At 43.8% G+C, this 17789-nt stretch overlaps 1 protein-coding gene across 2 annotated transcripts in view; it reads right to left on the bottom strand.

The window, feature by feature from the left end:
• ACO1 (aconitase 1) overlaps positions 1-17789 on the bottom strand; it is a 64910-nt gene that overhangs the window by 38673 nt on the left and 8448 nt on the right. For both annotated transcript variants that reach the window (XM_070375985.1, XM_070375984.1), the window contains exon 2: positions 201-319. In XM_070375985.1, the coding sequence (XP_070232086.1) occupies positions 201-297 (97 nt within the window). In that variant the 5' untranslated portion in view covers positions 298-319. The remainder of the gene's footprint in view (positions 1-200; positions 320-17789) is intronic.

Below are 17789 nucleotides of genomic sequence, written 5' to 3'. Positions count from 1 at the left end.
AATCATTATCTACTTGAAAATGAGCAATGTAAGAAGGGTGTGTGTGTGTATTTCTGTAGTTAATCCAAGACCATTCAGCCATTCTCTGCTACTCCCTCTTCCAACTCTCCTAAAGGCTGATTTATTAGGTAGTTTAGTTATTATGCAACTGATATGCCGATTGCTATCAGAGCATTTATATCAAAGAGCCATGTACCTACCATATCTGGAATCCTCCAATTTATTCAAATTGAAGAACTTCTTTCCTGGTTGTGCAGGATCCAAAGGCTCAACAAGGTGTGCAAATGGGTTGCTCATGATTCCTGATGACCAGGTGTCCCTGAAAAGGACAGAGAACATTTAATTTCTCCTCTCAAAGCTGGATCTTATTTATTCCAATGAGTATTTGCCCTCTTTAACAATTATGATACACACTGACTTCAAGAAATCACTTATTATCTTTTCAGAGTGGTGGGAAGGTGGGACACAAATGAATATCAGAATGATATTCTTAGCAAAGAAAATGACTTCTGTGAAGCTCCCGTGAAAGCTAGCATTTACCTCTCAAGAGTGTACAATTCCAAACTTCTTTTGTCTTATATCTACAACTTTCCAACATGATTGCACTGATAAGACATGAGGCAGAAGGGAAATGAAGGAAGTGTCACACGGGAAATTGCCAACACATGAACATCTGAGCTGGATTCATGCTTTGCTTGACAGGAGGTAAGAGGTAGGAGCAGGTGACATTGTACAACTACATAAAACCTGAACTCTGGGAGAGCAGGCTTGAAAACAGCTGGTTTCTTCTGTAACTGCCTCTGCAGCATTTTAAATAAACTTGTTAGTTAGAAGTCTTGTGGACTCACTTTTACATAATGGTAGCAAGAGTGTGTTCACATCAAGGAATCTTTAAGGTACCTGGTGGATGTATAAAAGGCCAGACTCCCAAGTAAGTCTGGAGAGGACCCTTTACCCCAGCTCTGGGCAGAACTTCTCCTGTATCTTTTTATAAATTGTAAGCGGTGAACAAAAAAGATCTGGCCTGAACCATACAGATAAACAGTGATTCAAATAACTATACGACTTAGAGCAAAACACTCCAGCGTAGGAGCTGGAAGACTTGCTTTCTAGATCTACCGCTTTGGCGAAAATCCTTACCAGTCCACTCTTCAGTCTTAATTACTATATAAGAATAGTAAAATTTCCTTACTTAATCCAAGGTTTTATGAATAAATATGAACTTTTGTCCAACCTTTTTTGGGGATGACTGATATGAAATGATCAACATATTACTATAAAATGAAACAAATGAAAAGATATGTATCTAGACAAACCCATCATAAATTGGAAATACCATAAGCTGAAATGCATTTAATGTACTACGCTACTGAACCTCACAGTTTAGCCAAGCCTACCGCGGATATTCTCAGGACTCTTTAACGCTAGCTTACAGTTGGATAAGATAACCCAACACAGAGTTGAATATCTCACGTAATGTATTGACTACTGTACTGAAAATGGAAAACAGAGTGGCTGTTTGAGTACAGAACGGCTGTGAGGTTGTTCATCCCGGTGATGGCGTGACTGACTGGGAGCTGCGGCTACAGCTACTCGCGATCACAGCAGAGTACAGTACTGCGTAGCACCAGCCCAGGCAAGGATCAAAACTCAAAACTCAAAGTGTGTTTCTACTGAGTGCCTATCGCTTTTGCACCAAAGTGGTAAAAAAAAAAAAAAAAAAATTGTAAGCTGAACCATTGTAAACCGAGGACAGTTTGTAGAGAAAACAACTGTTTGTGAGGATGAACAGTGACAGTGGCCCTTGTCTCCAGAGACAGGCCCATGTTTTCATCAAGACACAAAACAGACTGGTTCCTTTAGGGAATGAGTGAGTTAAAGTTGCTCAGTTGTGTCCAACTCTTTGCGACCCCATGGACTGTAGCCTGCCAGGCTTTTCTGTCCACAGGATTCTCCAGACAAGAATACTGGAGTGGGTTGCCATTCCCTTCTCCAGGGGATCTTCCCAACCCAGGGATCAAACCTGGGACTCCTACACTGCACGCAGATTCTTTACTGTCTGAGCCAAGAGGGAAGCCCCTTAAGAGGGACAGAGGCCTCAAAGTCAGGACTGTGAAGACGACTCACATTCATCGAATATCCTTTGGTATTGTTTGCATTTTAAACTGAGGACAAATAAAGTTGTTTGAAAATGAGTTGAAACTTGAGAGCGAGAATGTGTTCATTCACTCTGTCTGAAGTCCAGTGCTGGGCTGTTCTGATGAGAGGCAGCTGAGTGAGGAGTAGCCCTGCCTTCCTGGAGTTCCCCGTGCAGGAGGGCCAGGATGGTCTGGGCACCTGTAATGGAGGGAGAATGCAGTGGAAAGGCATGTGTGTGTGAGAGAGACAGTGTGTGAGTGTGTGTGTCTGTGTAGAGGTGGAGTGGGTGGGGTGGGGGCGGGGAAACGGATCTGATCAGCACCTTGTTGCCAGGAGTGGCTTCTTTCCCCTGGACACACATTTTTTTTTTTTTTTTAATCTTTATTGAATTTGTTATAGTATTGCTTCTGTTGTGTATGTCCTGGTTTTTGGGCCTCAAGGCATGTGGGATCTTAGCTCCCCAACCAGGGATCGAACCGGTACTCCCTGCATTGGATGGCAAAGTCTTAACCAGTGGGCCACCGCCGTGGAAGTCCCATCCCACGTGGTTTTTGCTGGAGCTGCAATTTGGTGGGGAGACTAAAGGCCAAGGGACTGCCTTCTCTAGGAATTCTGGAGCTGAAACTAAAGAAAAGGCCAGCAGGGGACGCTGGGGCATGCTGCAGCTCTATTTACAAAAGCACGCATCCCAGGTCATCTGCGGGAGAATTACCTGGGGATCGTTCTTGTTAAAAATAGACTCCTGAGTCCCAACCCCGCTCCCCAAGCTGCTGAATCAGAAGGGACTGGGGAAGCAGCAGGACCCAATAATCTCCCAGGTGTCTCTAGAAGGTGCCCAGTCTGAGAATCATTGCTGGACGGTGTGGAGGGTCAGGTGAGGAACGCCCACTTAGTTCAGAAGGCGGTGAGGTACCATGGAAGGGAGATGTGTAAGATGGTGAGGGAATGAAACCAAAACACCACCCCAGTTCAGGAAGGGGCCCTGAACAAGGGAAGCAGGCAGCGCCCGGCCAGGCAGCTCAGGCATTGCTTGCCCAGCCAAGGGAGCAGCACCCACTTGGCTCCAGCCACAGGCTGCATGCAGGAATGCCAGCCCAGTGTGGACGGTGTTCAAGCGAGGCTGGCAATCTGGATTTCCACCCAAACTCTCTTGATTTACAAATGTTGGTAACTAAATTTTCCTAAACGACTGAGTGGGCCTGCACCACAATGACCAAACCAAACACGCTCATGGGCGAGCCCTGCCCTGCGTTCTCACTCAGCCTGGCAGATGTTCTGGAGGAATGGTAAGAAACTAAAGAGAAAACTTGGGCCAGAAAACTCTGGAAGTGGTGGGGACCTTTTGCTGAACCAGGCATGGTGGGCAGGTCATACCTTTAAAAATTCTTAAGTAACATTGAATCATTCCTGTTTCTCTGTCAAGCCCTAAAGGGGGTCAGTTTGCCAAAATTTGATGGGCAAACCAGTTGCTAAATTGTACCCATATTTGCCATGATGCGGTGAGGACTCAACATGTCAGTTCGCTTCCCTGAAGCCTACAAATGTGGGCTTCCCAGGTGGCGCTAGCCGTAAAGAACTTACTTGCCAATGCACAAGGCATGAGACGCAAGTTTGATCCCTGGATCAGGAAGATGCCCTGGAGGAGGGCATGGCAACGCACTCCAGTATTCTTGCTTGGAGAATCTCATGGACAGAGGAGCCTGGCAGGCTACAGTCCATGGGGTTGCAAGGAATCAGACATGACCGAAGTGACTCAACACAGCTTACAGATGCCCCCAGCAGAGCTCTGGAAGTCTTACATGATTCTTGCTGTTCCTACCATCCTACAATGCCAGCTGGTATTTCAGGATGCATATATGTCTCCCTGGTGGCTCAGATGGTAAAGAATCTGCCCACAGTGCGGGAGACCTGGGTTTGATCCCTGGGTTGGGAAGATCCCTTGGAGAAGGAAATGGAAACCCACTACAGTATTCTTGCCAGGATAATCCCGTGAACAGAGGAGCCTGGTGGGCCACAGTCCATGGGGTTGCAAAGAGTCAGACATGACTGAGCGGCTTTCACTCATTCAGTCACATGTGGTGACCAATGTGGCTCTTATAGAAAACATGTTGTGTAACGCACTCTCCATCTGCCTCCTTTTTTCTTAAAAACTACATAATTATCTAGTTTCAGTACATAAATGAAGGAAATCTTGCTTGCAGAAGTTAGGAGACAGACGAACCAATTACTAATTACTAAGTATCAGGATGTACCATTGACTTCATACCATCTTCTATAACCCTGGCCACAACTCTGTAAATTTCAGCCTATCATTACTCTCATTTTACAGCAGAGAATAGTGCAGCTCTGAGACATGGATAGCTCACCGCAGGGCAAACATCCAGTTAGAGGCAGAGCTAGGCTTTGATCTCTGGCTTTCTCTACCAGCTCCTTGGGGCCACCTCTCTAGGTGTGGCAACTCCTCATCTGAAGGAGGTGCTGGCTGGAGGCCACCAAGCAATCCCTAGTGTTGATAAAAAGCCAAGAGACTTGCGGGCCTGCAAAATTCTCCTATAAGCCTCAGTTTTGAATACTTGAGTTGCCTTTCCTTCTTTCTAGGGCTCAGCCAGCACAGTGGCCTGGGCTGGGCATTGACTGCCACATGTCCCTTGCCACTCTGAGCCCCAGGTCAGTGGAAAGCAAGAGCAGCTGTGTTTTTGCAACCCCAAACTGGTTTTGCTTGGAAGTTGGGCAATGTCTACTCCCCGCCCCCCTCCCCCAACCCCCGCTTTAAACCTGGAGGGTTCTGGAAATCAGAGCCACTCCACAGTTTCACTCACTTTATCATTTGTATTTCATATGACATTATAGGAGTTCCCAGTGCTTCAGGAACCCCAAGAGGGAGCCAAAGTGACCACAGTCCAAGCAGGGTGTGAGGAGAAGGATCTCTGCCTTGGGGACAAGCCAGACCAGAATAGAATCTAGGTATCAGGGATATATGTAGGTCTGCCTGACCCTCTCCAGAACCCTCAAACCCCATCCCCAAGCCTCGAGTATTATTACTGCAGGATCTGCAGGCCCTAAATTATCCCGAGATCTGTGATTTTGCTAGAAACCCCACCAAATGGCCAGGGAATCCTGTCTACTTCCACATTCAGAGAAACCACAGACCCCATGGTTTCAATTCCTTTCCTATCTGCTCTGCATTGTTCCCTTTCTTCTGTTTTATCTAACCCCCATTCAATACTAATAAAAGAGAGGAATGAACAAACAGGATTGTTTTGGAGAGAGTGGAGTGTTATCCTAGGTTTCTTCTTTTATGGAAAGAGGAAAGGTTACTGTATACGTGGAAATATGTTCGGGTTGCTGCCTCTTCTGTTCCACAGAATAAGGTGGTACTGCATGGAGGCAAAGGATAAAAAGAGGAAAAGAAAAGCAGAAAAGAGATTTTTTTTAAAAAGAAAGGAAAGCAGGGGAAATGTTATATTTAAGCAGCGAGTGTGCAGCTCATTCAGCACTTGTCCTTCCTGAATACTTGTGTTGAGGCCAGAATTGCTGACCTTTGCCTCTGAATCAAGTGGGACCCAGGGACAGTTCTTGAACAAAAGGAATCCAAGAAGAGACCTTTGTACTATCCCTGAAACCCTTTACTACATCTGTGCAGATTTTGAAAGAAAAGATAATTGTTTGGTAGAGAAATGGGTGTTTCTCAAAGCTAACCCATCCTGAAATACCAGCTGGGTCACTTGGCATGATCCTTACAGGTACATTCTGTGCACAGAGGAGTGGGAGTGGGGTAGGGAGTGCTGGACACCAGAATTTTAAAGTAAATCACTAAAAATACTAAACAGTAGGCATGGGTGGGCAGATCTGAGACATTTACCAAGTGAACTGTGCTCCTTGTAAAAAGCTCCGTGCAGGGATCCTTTCCAGCTGCAGACAGTGTTGCTGCCAACTGATCTTTGGCCTTAGTTTAAGACATGGGTGGGAGACTTGGAGAGGCACCTTCACTCTGTGCACTTGCCACATGGCATTGACCCATCGCCACGCCCTGTGTGCTTATGCTCCGGCGCTCAGTCACGTCCGACCCTTTTGCAACCCCATAGACTGTAGCCCACCAGGCTCCTCTGTCCATGGGAATTCTCCAGGCAAGAATAGTGGAGTGGGTTGCCATGCCCTCCTCCAGGGGATCTTCCCAACCCAGGGATTGAACCCAGGTCTCCCGCATGGCAGGCAGATTCTTTTACCATCTGAGCCATCAGGGAAACCCACCACTCCCTAGGTGAGTATAGTAGATGCTGAGGATGTAATGAGATAAATCAGGGAATGTTGAGCCTTCCTTGAAAGAACCTTAGATATCACTAACATTCCCCCAATGAGGAAATAGAGGGCCTAAAAAGAAGGTGATAGCCTGGGGGTCACAGGATTGTAAGTGGCAGAACGAGGAAGAAAATATATCTGATTTGCCTTCCAATTAAAAGTACATTTCCTTGGCAGGGGGTGGAAAAAAACTTAAAATCCTCCATAAATAGAGTTTAAAAAGTACTACTTAGACATATTACAGTCTTCTGGCACTCTCATGAGTTAGCTTTATAATCATTCACTGAACCTTCTATGATTCAAAATTCCAGAGAACTGACTGACAGCTAAACTTTGGGAAAACAACTTGTGGTTAAGTTTTTAACCATCTGGATGTTCTGGATGACTAGTTTATTCCAAGAGAGGCAGACGAGTAAGGGCAAATCAATCCTATAGATGTAAATATCAGACTCACATACTATTGTGTAAGTAAATAAATAAAAAAAAGAAAGATATAAAGTTAAGGTATACAGATAGTTAACAGGCACATGAAAAGATGTTCAACAGGGCTTCTCATCAGAAAAACGCAACCCAAGACCACAACGTCAGTGGCTTTGCAAATCAAAACCAGTCTCACACTGATAAAAGTGGATATCATGAAAAGAAGACATACAGATGGCTAATAAACACATGAAAAGATGCGCAACATCACTCATTATCAGAGAAATGCAAATCAAAACCACAATGACGTATCATCTCACGCCGGTCAGAAAGGCTGCTATCCAAAAGTCTACAAGCAATAAATGCTGGAGAGGGTGTGGAGAAAAGGGAACCCTCTTACAGTGTTGGTGGGAATGCAAACTAGTACAGCCACTGTGGAGAACAGTGTGGAAATTCCTTAAAAAACTGGAAATAGAACTGCCTTATGACCCAGCAATCCCACTGCTGGGCATACACACTGAGGAAACCAGAATTGAAAGAGACACGTGTACCCCAGTGTTCATCGCAGCACTGTTTATAATAGTCAGGGCGTGGAAGCAACCTAGACGTCCATCAGCAGACGAATGGATGAGAAAGCGGTGGTACATACACACAATGGAGTATTACTTAGCCATTAAAAAGAATACATTTGAGTCAGTTCTAATGAGGTGGATGAAACTGGAGCCTATTATACAGAGTGAAGTAAGCCAGAAAGAAAAATACCAATATAGTATACTAAAGCATACATATGGAATTTAGAAAGATGGTAATGACAACCCTGTATGCGAGACAGCAAGAGACACAGATGTAAAGAACAGTCTTTTGGACTCTGTGGGAGAGGGAGGGTGGGATGATTTGATAGAATAGCATTGAAACATGTATATTACCATATGTGAAACAGATCGCCAGTCCAGGTCCGGTACATGAGACAGGGTGCTCAGGGCTGGTGCACTGGGATGACCCTGAGGGATGGGATAGGGAGGGAGGTGGGAGTGGGGTTCAGGATGGGGGACACATGTACAACCGTGGCTGATTCATGTCAATGTATGGCAAAAACCACCACAATATTGTAAAGTAATTAGCCTCCAATTAAAATAAATAAATTAAAATTAAAAAAATACATATAGCATTAAAAAAAAGACACAATCTCATAATCTTTCAAGACAGGTGAATTAATAATATAACTATTTTTCATGAGAAAAAAGAAAAAAGACCACAAATAACAAGTGGTGGCCAGGATGTGGGGAAAAGGGAACCGTCACATGCTGTTGGTAGGAACGTCGATGGATACAGCCACTGTGGAAAGCAGTATGGAGGCTCTCAAAAAAAACGAAAACCAGAACTACAATACGATCCAGCAACTCCACTGCTGGGTATATACCCAAAGGAAACGCAAACACTAATTTGAAAAGATACATGCACCCCAACGTTCAAAGCAGCACTCTTTACAATAACTAAGATTTGGGAGCAACCTAAGTATCCGTCAACAGATGAATGGATAAAGAAAGAAGATGTGAGACACATATACACACATATGTAATATATATGTGTAATGGAATACTACTCAACATGAAAAAGAATGAAATTTTGCCATTTGTGCAAACTAGACTTGATGGAAATAAGTCAGACAAATACTATATATTATCACTTACACGTGGAATCGAAAGAATAAAACAAACGAATGTAACAAAACAGAAATAGCACAAAACAGACACAGAGATCAGCAGGGAGGAACAGAGGGCTCAGAAATAAACTCACACGCTGATGGTCAGTTAAGGAGGCAAGAATATACAATGCAGAAAAGACACTCTCTTCAGTAAGTGGTTCTGGGAAAAGTGGATGGCTACGTGGAAAAGAGTTAACATTAGGACATTTTCTAATACTATACACAAAATAAACTCAAAGTAGATTAGAAGCCTAAACGTAAGACCAGAAACCATAAAACTCCTTGAAGAAAACATCGGTGGAACACTCTCTGAGTTAAGCCACAGCAATATATTTTTGGACCTGCTCCTAAAGCAAAGGAAACAAAAGCAAAAATAAAAATAAATCACAGGATGTAATTAAATATATAGCTTTTGCACAGCAAAGGAAACCACTGGCAAAATGAAGACAACCTATGGAATGATAGAAAATATTTGCAAATAATATGACCAATAAAGGGTTAGTTAAAATTCAAAATACATAAACAGCTCATACAATTCAATACCAAAAAAACACACAAAAAACCCACCCAAACAACTCAATTAAAAAATAAGACCTAGAATAACCTATGTGAAATCTTAAAAATTAAACAAATTAGTGAATATTTAAAAAAAACCAAACTCACAGACATAAACAAGCCAGTGGTTAACAGTGGGGAAGAGAGACGGTGAGGAGAGCGAGACGGGGGAGAGGACTTTGAGGGATAAACTGCTATGTATAAGATACGCTACAAAGATGTACTGTACAGCACAGGGACTATAGTCAGCATTTTATAATAACCATAAGGGGAGTATAACCTTTAGAAATTGTGAATCACTATGTTATACACCTGAAACTTAGAAAAAGATCAGAAAAATATTGGTACAGTAAAATAAAATTTTAAAAACAGATATTCATTGTGGAAAGATTAGGATATGCAAGTGAACAAAAAGAAGAAAATAAGTCATCTGTAACACCATGGTGTGGAGTTTCATTTACCATGAATTTTAAATGTATTTGGATTTAAAAAAAAGTGGATTAGACCTCACATTGTTTTGTAAACTGCTTTCCCCCTACTCATCAGTAGACCACAAACATCTTCATGGGGCCATCACGTGATTTTTTTTTATATGGTATTTTATATCACTTTTAACTACACCATAAAAATCTCTCCTTCAGACATATAATAATTTATTTAAATTTCTTATTGTTAAAATATGTAGGTGGTGTCCAAGCATTAACATTCAAACATTGCTTGCAATCTTTGTATACACTTCTTTAGATAGGTCCTTAATCCAGTTCCTCAAAATAAACCCTGAGCTTTCAGTTCCTAGAAGTAGGACATCTGGGTGGAAGGATCCAATGGCTCCATTCGGATGCACATCACCAGGCTGCCAGGGAAAGGCTGTACCAATTTTATGACCCTTCTCTGAAGCAGAGAGTAAAAACAGAAGTGCCTAAACCAGGGAACGTAATTTGTCTTTATCTTTTCCAAATTGAGAGATTAAAAAGTTAATCTTAGGCATTTGTCTAATGGCTAGTAAAGGTGAGTACTTTTCCATCCTTCTGTTAGACATCTGAATTTCTTCTGTTAGCTCCCTGTCTGCCAGAAAGGTCAAACTGAGTGACGCTGAGATGGCTTCTGGTGACCAAATGTTCTCATATCCGAAGGGATGTCGCTGAGTTATTCCTGTGGATGAGACTCAGCTCTGTAATTCGGGAGAGGCAAGGACTGCCCTTGGCTTCTACCTGATCTTGAGACCTGCAGTCTACAAGATTCCCCTTTACAAGAAGGGAGCCCTGACAATCTGATGCACAACTTGACCCCATGCTCACGTGCACTGTGAACCTTGCTGTTTAGAGCCGCGCAAGTGACCAATTCCTGACATCATGGGCAAAATCTTTACTGGGATCAGTGAACTCTCTACCTATAACCCAGACCATTTCCAAGCCCAGGCAGCAGTCTTGCTAATGGCTTTTGTGAGGGAGACTGAGTAGCTTATAACTGTCGCTCTTGCTAGAAGACTGTTATTGTAGTTGTTTAGGTGCTAAGTCATGTCTCTCTATGACCCCACGGACTGCAGCACACCTTCACTATCCTTCACTTCCCTGTAAAGGACTGTCTCCCAGAGTCTGCTCAAACTCATGTCCATTGAGTCAGTGATGCCATCCAACTATCTCATCCTCTGTTGCCCTCTTCTACTGCCCTCAGTCTTTTCTAGCAGCAGGGTCTTTCCCAGTGAGTCAGCTCTTCACATCATGTGGCCAAAGTATTGGAGCTTCAGCTTTAGCATCAGTCCTTTCAAGGAATACTCAGGGTCAATTTCCTTTAGGATTGACTGGTTGGATCTCCTTGCAGTCCAAGGGACTCTCAAGAGTCCTCTCCAGTACCACAGTTAGAAAGCATCAGTTCTTTGGTGCTCAGCCTTCTTTACAGTCATCCAACTCTCACATTCATACGTGATTACTGGAAAAACCATAGCTTTGACTAGACGGACCTTTGACGGCAAATTGATGTCTCTGTTGTTTTTTTAAAGATTTATGTATTTGGCTGTGGTGGGCCTTTGCTGCTGCACACAGGCTTTCTAGTTGCTGAGAGCAGGGGCTACTCTTCAGTTGCAGTGCTTGGGCCTCTCACTGCGGTGGCCTCTCCTGCTGCAGAGCACAGGCTCTTGGGTGTGCAGCTACAGTAGTTGTGGCGTACGGGCTCTAGAATGCTGGCATGTGAGATCTTCCCGGACTAGGTATTGAACCCATGTCCCCTGCATTGCAAGGTGGATTCTCAACCACTGGACCACCAGGGAAGCCTTGTCTCTGCTTTAGGTTTACGCTGTCTAGGTTTGTCATTGCTTTTAAGGAGCGTCTTTTAATTTCATTGCTTGCAGTCATCATCTGCAGTGATTTTGAAGCTCAAGAAAATAAAGTCTGTCACTGTTTCCACTGTTTCCCCAACTTTTTGACATGAAGTGACAGGACTGGATGCCATGACCTTAGTTTTTTCTATGTTGAGTTTTAAGGCAGTATTTTCACTCTCTTTTTTCACCCTCATCAAGAGGTTCTTTAGTTCCTCGTCACTTTCTGCCATAAAGGTGATGTTATCTGCATATCTGAGGTTATTGATATTTCTCCCAGTAATCTTGATTCCAGCTTGAGCTTCATCCAGCCTGGAATTTCTCAAATATACTCTGCAAAGAAGTTAAATAAGTAGGGTGAAAATATACAGCCTTGACGTACTCCTTTCCCATTTTTTTTTTTTTTTCCTTTCCCATTTTGAACCAGTTCATTGTTCCATGTCCCATTCTAACTGTTGCTTCCTGACTTGCATACAGGTTTTGCAGGAAACAGGTAATGTGGTCTGGTATTCCCACCTCTTTAAGAATTTTCCACAGTTTGTTGTGATCCACACAGTCAAAGGCTTTAGCATTGTCAATGAAGCAGATGTTTTTCTGGAATTCCCTTGCTTTTTCTATGATCCAATGGATGTTGGCAATTTGATCTCTGGTTTCTCTGCCTTTTCTAAATTCAGTTGTACAAACTAAGTTCTTGGTTCACATACTACTGAAGTCTTGGAGGATTTAAGCATTACCTGCTAGCACGTGAAATGAGTGCAACTGTGCAGTAGTTTGAACATTCTTTGGCATTCTTTGCCCTTTTTCGGGATTGGAATGAAAACTGACCTTTTCCAGTCCTGTGGCCACTGCTGAGTTTTCCAAATTTGCTGGCATATTGAATGCAGCACTTTCACAGCCTCATCTTATAGGATTTGAAGTAGCTCAACTGGAATTTCATCACTTCCACTAGCTTTATTTGTAATGATGCTTCCTAAGGCCCACTTGACTTCACATTCCAGGATGTCTGGCTCTAGGTGAGTGATCTCACCATTGTGGTTATCTGCATCATTAAGACTTGTTTTGTACAATTCTTCTGTGTATTCTTGATACCTCTTCATCTCTTCTGCTTCTGTTGGGTCCATACCGTTTCTGCCCTTTATTGAAGGACAGAAGACTACCTGGCACCACACACCAGCTGATAGTGATGGTATCTGTTTGGCACAGTCAGCTTTGTAGAGATGTTTGCAATAGGTGAATGATTTTAGCTAAATGCCAATGATTGGATAAAGTAAGATTCACCTTTTCAGGTCTCTTTCCAGGCTTTGGAGTATATAATTCTAATTACATTTAGCTGCTTCTGCTGTCAGAGTTGAATCCTCTTAGCTTATTTTGTAATAGAGAGAGAAGCATGGATGTGAACAAATCCTATGACCAACCACAGGATTCCCAGGCACCAGCAGGAAGGAGCAGAGGAAAACTGTAACCCAGGCAGCAGAACTCCTGTCAGTAGTGGGGTGGGGTGTCTCTTGTGCCATCCAAACACTTCATTTAGGAAGAGAAGGGAAGTTGGGGACAGACAGGTATACACTGTGTATTTAAAATGGATAACCAACAAGGACCTACTATACAGCACAGGGAACTCTGCTCAATGTTATGTGGCAGTCTGGATGGGAGGGGAGTTGCGGGAAGAATGGATACATGTATATGTATGGTTGAGTCCCTTTGCTGTTCACCCGAAGCTACCACAACACTGTTAATAGGCTGTACCCCAGTACAAAATTAAAAATTAAAAAAAAAAAAAAAAATAGGTGGGGAGAAAGGGTTGGGGGTGGGGTGGAGACTGTGCATATAAGTTCCCTGGAAAGTTGGTATAGTTTGAAAGGCTTTCAGGTGATTCACTGAGAACCTCTGTGCTATGGTCTAAAGTACAGACAACACGCCCTCTGAATTATTTATTGAGCACATCCAAGACACACAGAGTGGATTTTTAAAATCTGTGCAAACATCAGAAAAAGGTTTATTCTGTAGTTCATATGGTTTATTCACCTTGCTTCTCATACTTTCCTAAATATACCCTTCCTGATTTTTCCTAGCTTCCAATCCAAAGTAACATAACATCACTGCATCTCTTAGAGTTTACTTCAGTTCACTCTCAAGATTAGCTGTGCTTCATTTTCTTCTGTTTAAAGAGAAATTAATTGGTCCCGCTCCCAAACTGACTGCTGTGTATCTAAACATCATGCTACTTATAAACAGCTTTTTGTCAAAAGTGAGATTCCAAGGATGTCTATGTAAATATAAACAAGATTGAGGTCAGAAGCATTCAGGCCAGCAAACCACCATGGCTAGTCGACTTGGTTCTTTTACAAACGAGAGAGCTAGAAATGTTAGTTTTTTTTGCTTTATTTGATGCAGATGCATCTGGGAAGCTGGAAGAGCTAAACATCTCTGAATATTCCCAGCATGTGTGTGTTAGTCACTCAGTTGTGTCCGACTCTTAGCGACCCCGTGAACAGTAGCCAGCTAGGCTCCTCTGTCCATGGAATTCTCTAGGCAAGACTACTGGAGTGGATTGCCATTCCCTTCTCCATGGGATCTTCTTAACCCAAGGACTGAACCCAGGTCTCCTGTATTGCAGGCAGATTCTTCACTGTCTGAGCCACCAAGGAAGCCCAATTTTCAGAGACCAAATCATTTCTTTGATCTTCCTAGCTGTTCATAAAAGTACTGGGGGAAAAAAACACAAAAAATAATACAAAAATCTCTTAAATGTGATACTTGGAACCAAAAGAATTTTAAAGGAGAAGTCATAAGTGCAATTATCTATTTTGGGAGAGAATGGAAAAAAAAAAAGGTAGTGCTGTTGTATGAAAAATGGGGCAAGAAAGGATGGTCATGTCCTAGGTCTCGAGTGGCCAAGTGAGGGCCCTTGGCGTTATGCAGGAAAGAATTCAAGGTGAGCCACAGTAAAGTGAAAATGGGTTTATTTAGAGAGACACAGTGTGGGCAGTCTCAGAAGGTGAGAGGTGGCCCTAGGGCATGGGGTCCTCTTGGAAAGTTAGACCAGACCCCGGGTGTAGGGGTGGTTAGTTTCTATGGGCTGGGGAATTTCACTGGATACTGGATGAGGAGGAGGAATATTCTATCTTGGTGAGGGGGTGGGGATTTCCAGGAATTGGGGCAATTCCCGCTTTTTGACTTTTTATGGTTGGCCCTATAACTCTCATGGCACCTGTGAGACATTTAGCCTATGCTAATGTATTACAGGGCTTCCCTGGTGGCTCAGATGGTGAAGAATCTGCCTGCAATGCAGGAGACCTGCATTCAATTCCTGGGTCAGGAAGACTCCTGGAGAAGGGAATGGCAACCCACTCCGGTATTCTTACTGGCAAATTCCATGGACAGAGGAGCCTGGCGGGCTGCAGTCCATGGGATCTCAAAGAGTCAGACACGTAGCATTAACATGTTACAGTGAGCGTACAATGAGGCTCCAGGTCTGTGGGAAATAGAATCTCCTGCCATCTTGAACCTAGTGGTTTCTACCCAGCTCTGTCATATCCTCAGGATGTTATTCTTTCAGAGGTTGCACCCTGTCCTCTTCCCTCCTGTCTCAGTGCAGAAGGAGGATCTTGGAGAAGGAATGGCTTTATAACAATATTAGCAAATCCATCAGCACATTTTTCTTGGGCACTAATTAATGCAAGGTGCACTTTACAAAAATTAATGAGACTCTGCCTTCAGAAAGCTTTGCAGTCACACAATAACTTGTCACTCTGGGTTACAATTCTAGCTTATCACAAATTAACTTATCACAACTTAACTTATTATAATTTTAACTAACTCTTTTGTCTCATCCTGGACCACTGGCCAGAGCGCTCCAAATATATTCCTAGTTTTTTAAAAAGCTGTAACAGTTTTTGAAGGATTTAGTTTCATTCGATGGAGAAGAAAATGGCAACCCACTCCAGTACTCTTGCCTGGAGAATCCCAGGGACAGAGGAGTCTGGTGGGCTGCCGTCTATGGGGTCGCACAGAGTCGGACATGACTGATGCAACTTAGCAGCAGCAGCAGTTTCATTCGAAATAAGCCACAGAACCTTTCTGGGCCTCAGTTTCCCAGTCTGTAACACAGGGTTACTTGATGATCTAAAAAGTCCCTTCTGAGTGAAAAAAATTCTATAATTCATTCATCTATTTGTTCAATATATCTTTACATTAACCATGTAATATGTTTTAGGCACTCAGGAACAAAATTGACAAAGCTCCCTCATGGTGCTTCATTTCAGTAGGGGGAGACTAAACAAATAAATACAGAAACAGAACGTCAGACTGTGACCAGTTCCATGGATAAAGCAGGACACGGCAGTAGGGCATGTTCTGTGAAGCGTTATCAGGAGATCAAAGAAGACCTCACTGACATGGAGCCACTTGAGAAAAACTGTGGAGGAAGTGAGGGGAATCTGGAGGAGGGGTCAGATCACGTGCGAAGGCCCTGACGTGGCGTCTGAGGGAAGGCAGAAGTGGGTGAGCGAGGGCAGAAAAGGAGAAGACTGAGGTGGGGTGTAGCAGAGCCTGTCACTGTAGGAACTCGGGCTAAGGGACAACCACAAAGCGCGCTCCTAACTTTACACGTGGTTTAAGCTCTACATTTCCAACACCAGAATTTAGGTTTGGTAAGATGTTAACTCATAATATGAAAACATCTGATTGTCATTTAAGAAGTAGCTACTTCCTGAAATCTAACCTTTCCGTTCTCCAAACTTCATTAAGTCACATTGGAAGTTTTCAGGATGTATCATAGAAGTGATCATGACTCACTCAGCAGATGTGCACAGCCACAGCCAAAGGCAGTGGTCAGAATCTGTGTGGACCAGCACCCTGTGACCACGGCACTGTCTGATCAAGCCCCCCTAGCCTCTTTGAGGCTCAGTGCCCAAGAGGGCACAACATCATATGCAATTCCCAACACAGAAAGCTTGCCTGACACATCTTTTAAGCTCATTTTAAATTAACTACAGTAGCACAAACATAGTTATTTTTATTTTCTGGTATCACTATGAGCTAATATAGATAGGTTCACAAGAAAGTCTTGGTGAACTTCACATTTATTATTCTGGAGATGCACTGAGAAAGGCAAGTCACTGTGGGGTCATGGAACATTTGTCCAGAGAATACAGAAAGAAGCAGGGCAGAGAGGGTCTTCCTTGGTGGTCCAATGGCTGACTCTGTGCCCCCAGTGCAGGGGGCTCCAGTTCGATCCCTGGTCAGGGGACTAGATTACAGGTTGCAACTAAGACCCGGTTCAGCCAAATAAATAAATAAATAACTTTTCAAAAAGGAAGCAGCAGCAGCAGCAAGGGCAGGACCCACCAGAACCAGGCATCCTAACTAGCCCACTCTGGACCTCATCCTCTTCTCTTTGAGGCCAGTCCTCTTTAAGGCTGCCCTTCTTAAACTGCGGTTCCCTCCCCTGCAGCAACCCACCATCACCAGTACGGTTTCCAAAACGAGACCTGCAGAGACCCCAGCCAAGCCCTGATGTATCTGAGTCCCAAGGGCAAGGGAAGCGACGTGAGTCCCTCGAGCTCCTACCTCATTTAGTAGTTCCTTGGTAATGAACTTCCCTAACTCAAATTTTAGAAATTAGAAAGAGTGTCACCACAAAAGGTGGTGGCAAGTGTCAGGCTGCCAGAGGTCACTCTGGGCAGCATTTCTCTCCATGAATTCACCGAGGTTCTGAAGTGATCTGCCCCCACCCACTTCAGCACTGCTGGGATCCAACAGTGATGACTCATGCTGGTCAAGTTCGCAGAAGTTTGAGCTATAAACCCACATTTCTTGGTTTTCCAGAAGAAAGGCAGCTGCAGGGAGGACCTGATGCTACTGTTTTCTTTCCCCACAGTCAGGTGGTTAGGAGCGGGAAAGCAGCTGCCAGATAGCAGGCGTGCTGAAAGGGAACTCAAAGTCAAGTGCATCCGCCCTTAAACCCAGCTCTTGAGCAATAATGCTCTAATCCCCTCTCAGTGGCCCACAGGGCCACGTAGCATCCACATGCAATGGCCACTTCACTGAGTCAAAGATGGGACAAGTATTAGAGCAGCATTTGACGACGATGCACCTGGTTTCTGAGCTGCTGGTTTGTCCAAGAAAAGGCACTATTGCAGATTCAGTTTTACATTCGACCCTGAAAGACACTGATTTGACATTGATGGGATAAAGACATAAGCGCTCCCCCCGCTTCCCCGCCATCTTCAGTTACACACAGACTGGTCAGGAGGCTATGACACGATCAAGCAGTCCATCCTGCAGCAGTGGTGGATGCAGGCCGATAAAGGGAATTCTACGGGGGATTCCCTGGCGGTTCAGTGGTTAGGGCTC

This window comes from Bos mutus, chromosome 8 (genome assembly GCF_027580195.1).
Source record: "Bos mutus isolate GX-2022 chromosome 8, NWIPB_WYAK_1.1, whole genome shotgun sequence".
Taxonomy (NCBI): domain Eukaryota; kingdom Metazoa; phylum Chordata; class Mammalia; order Artiodactyla; family Bovidae; genus Bos; species Bos mutus.
Note: the sequence above shows the minus strand (reverse complement) of the source record. Positions and strands in the feature narration are given on the sequence as shown.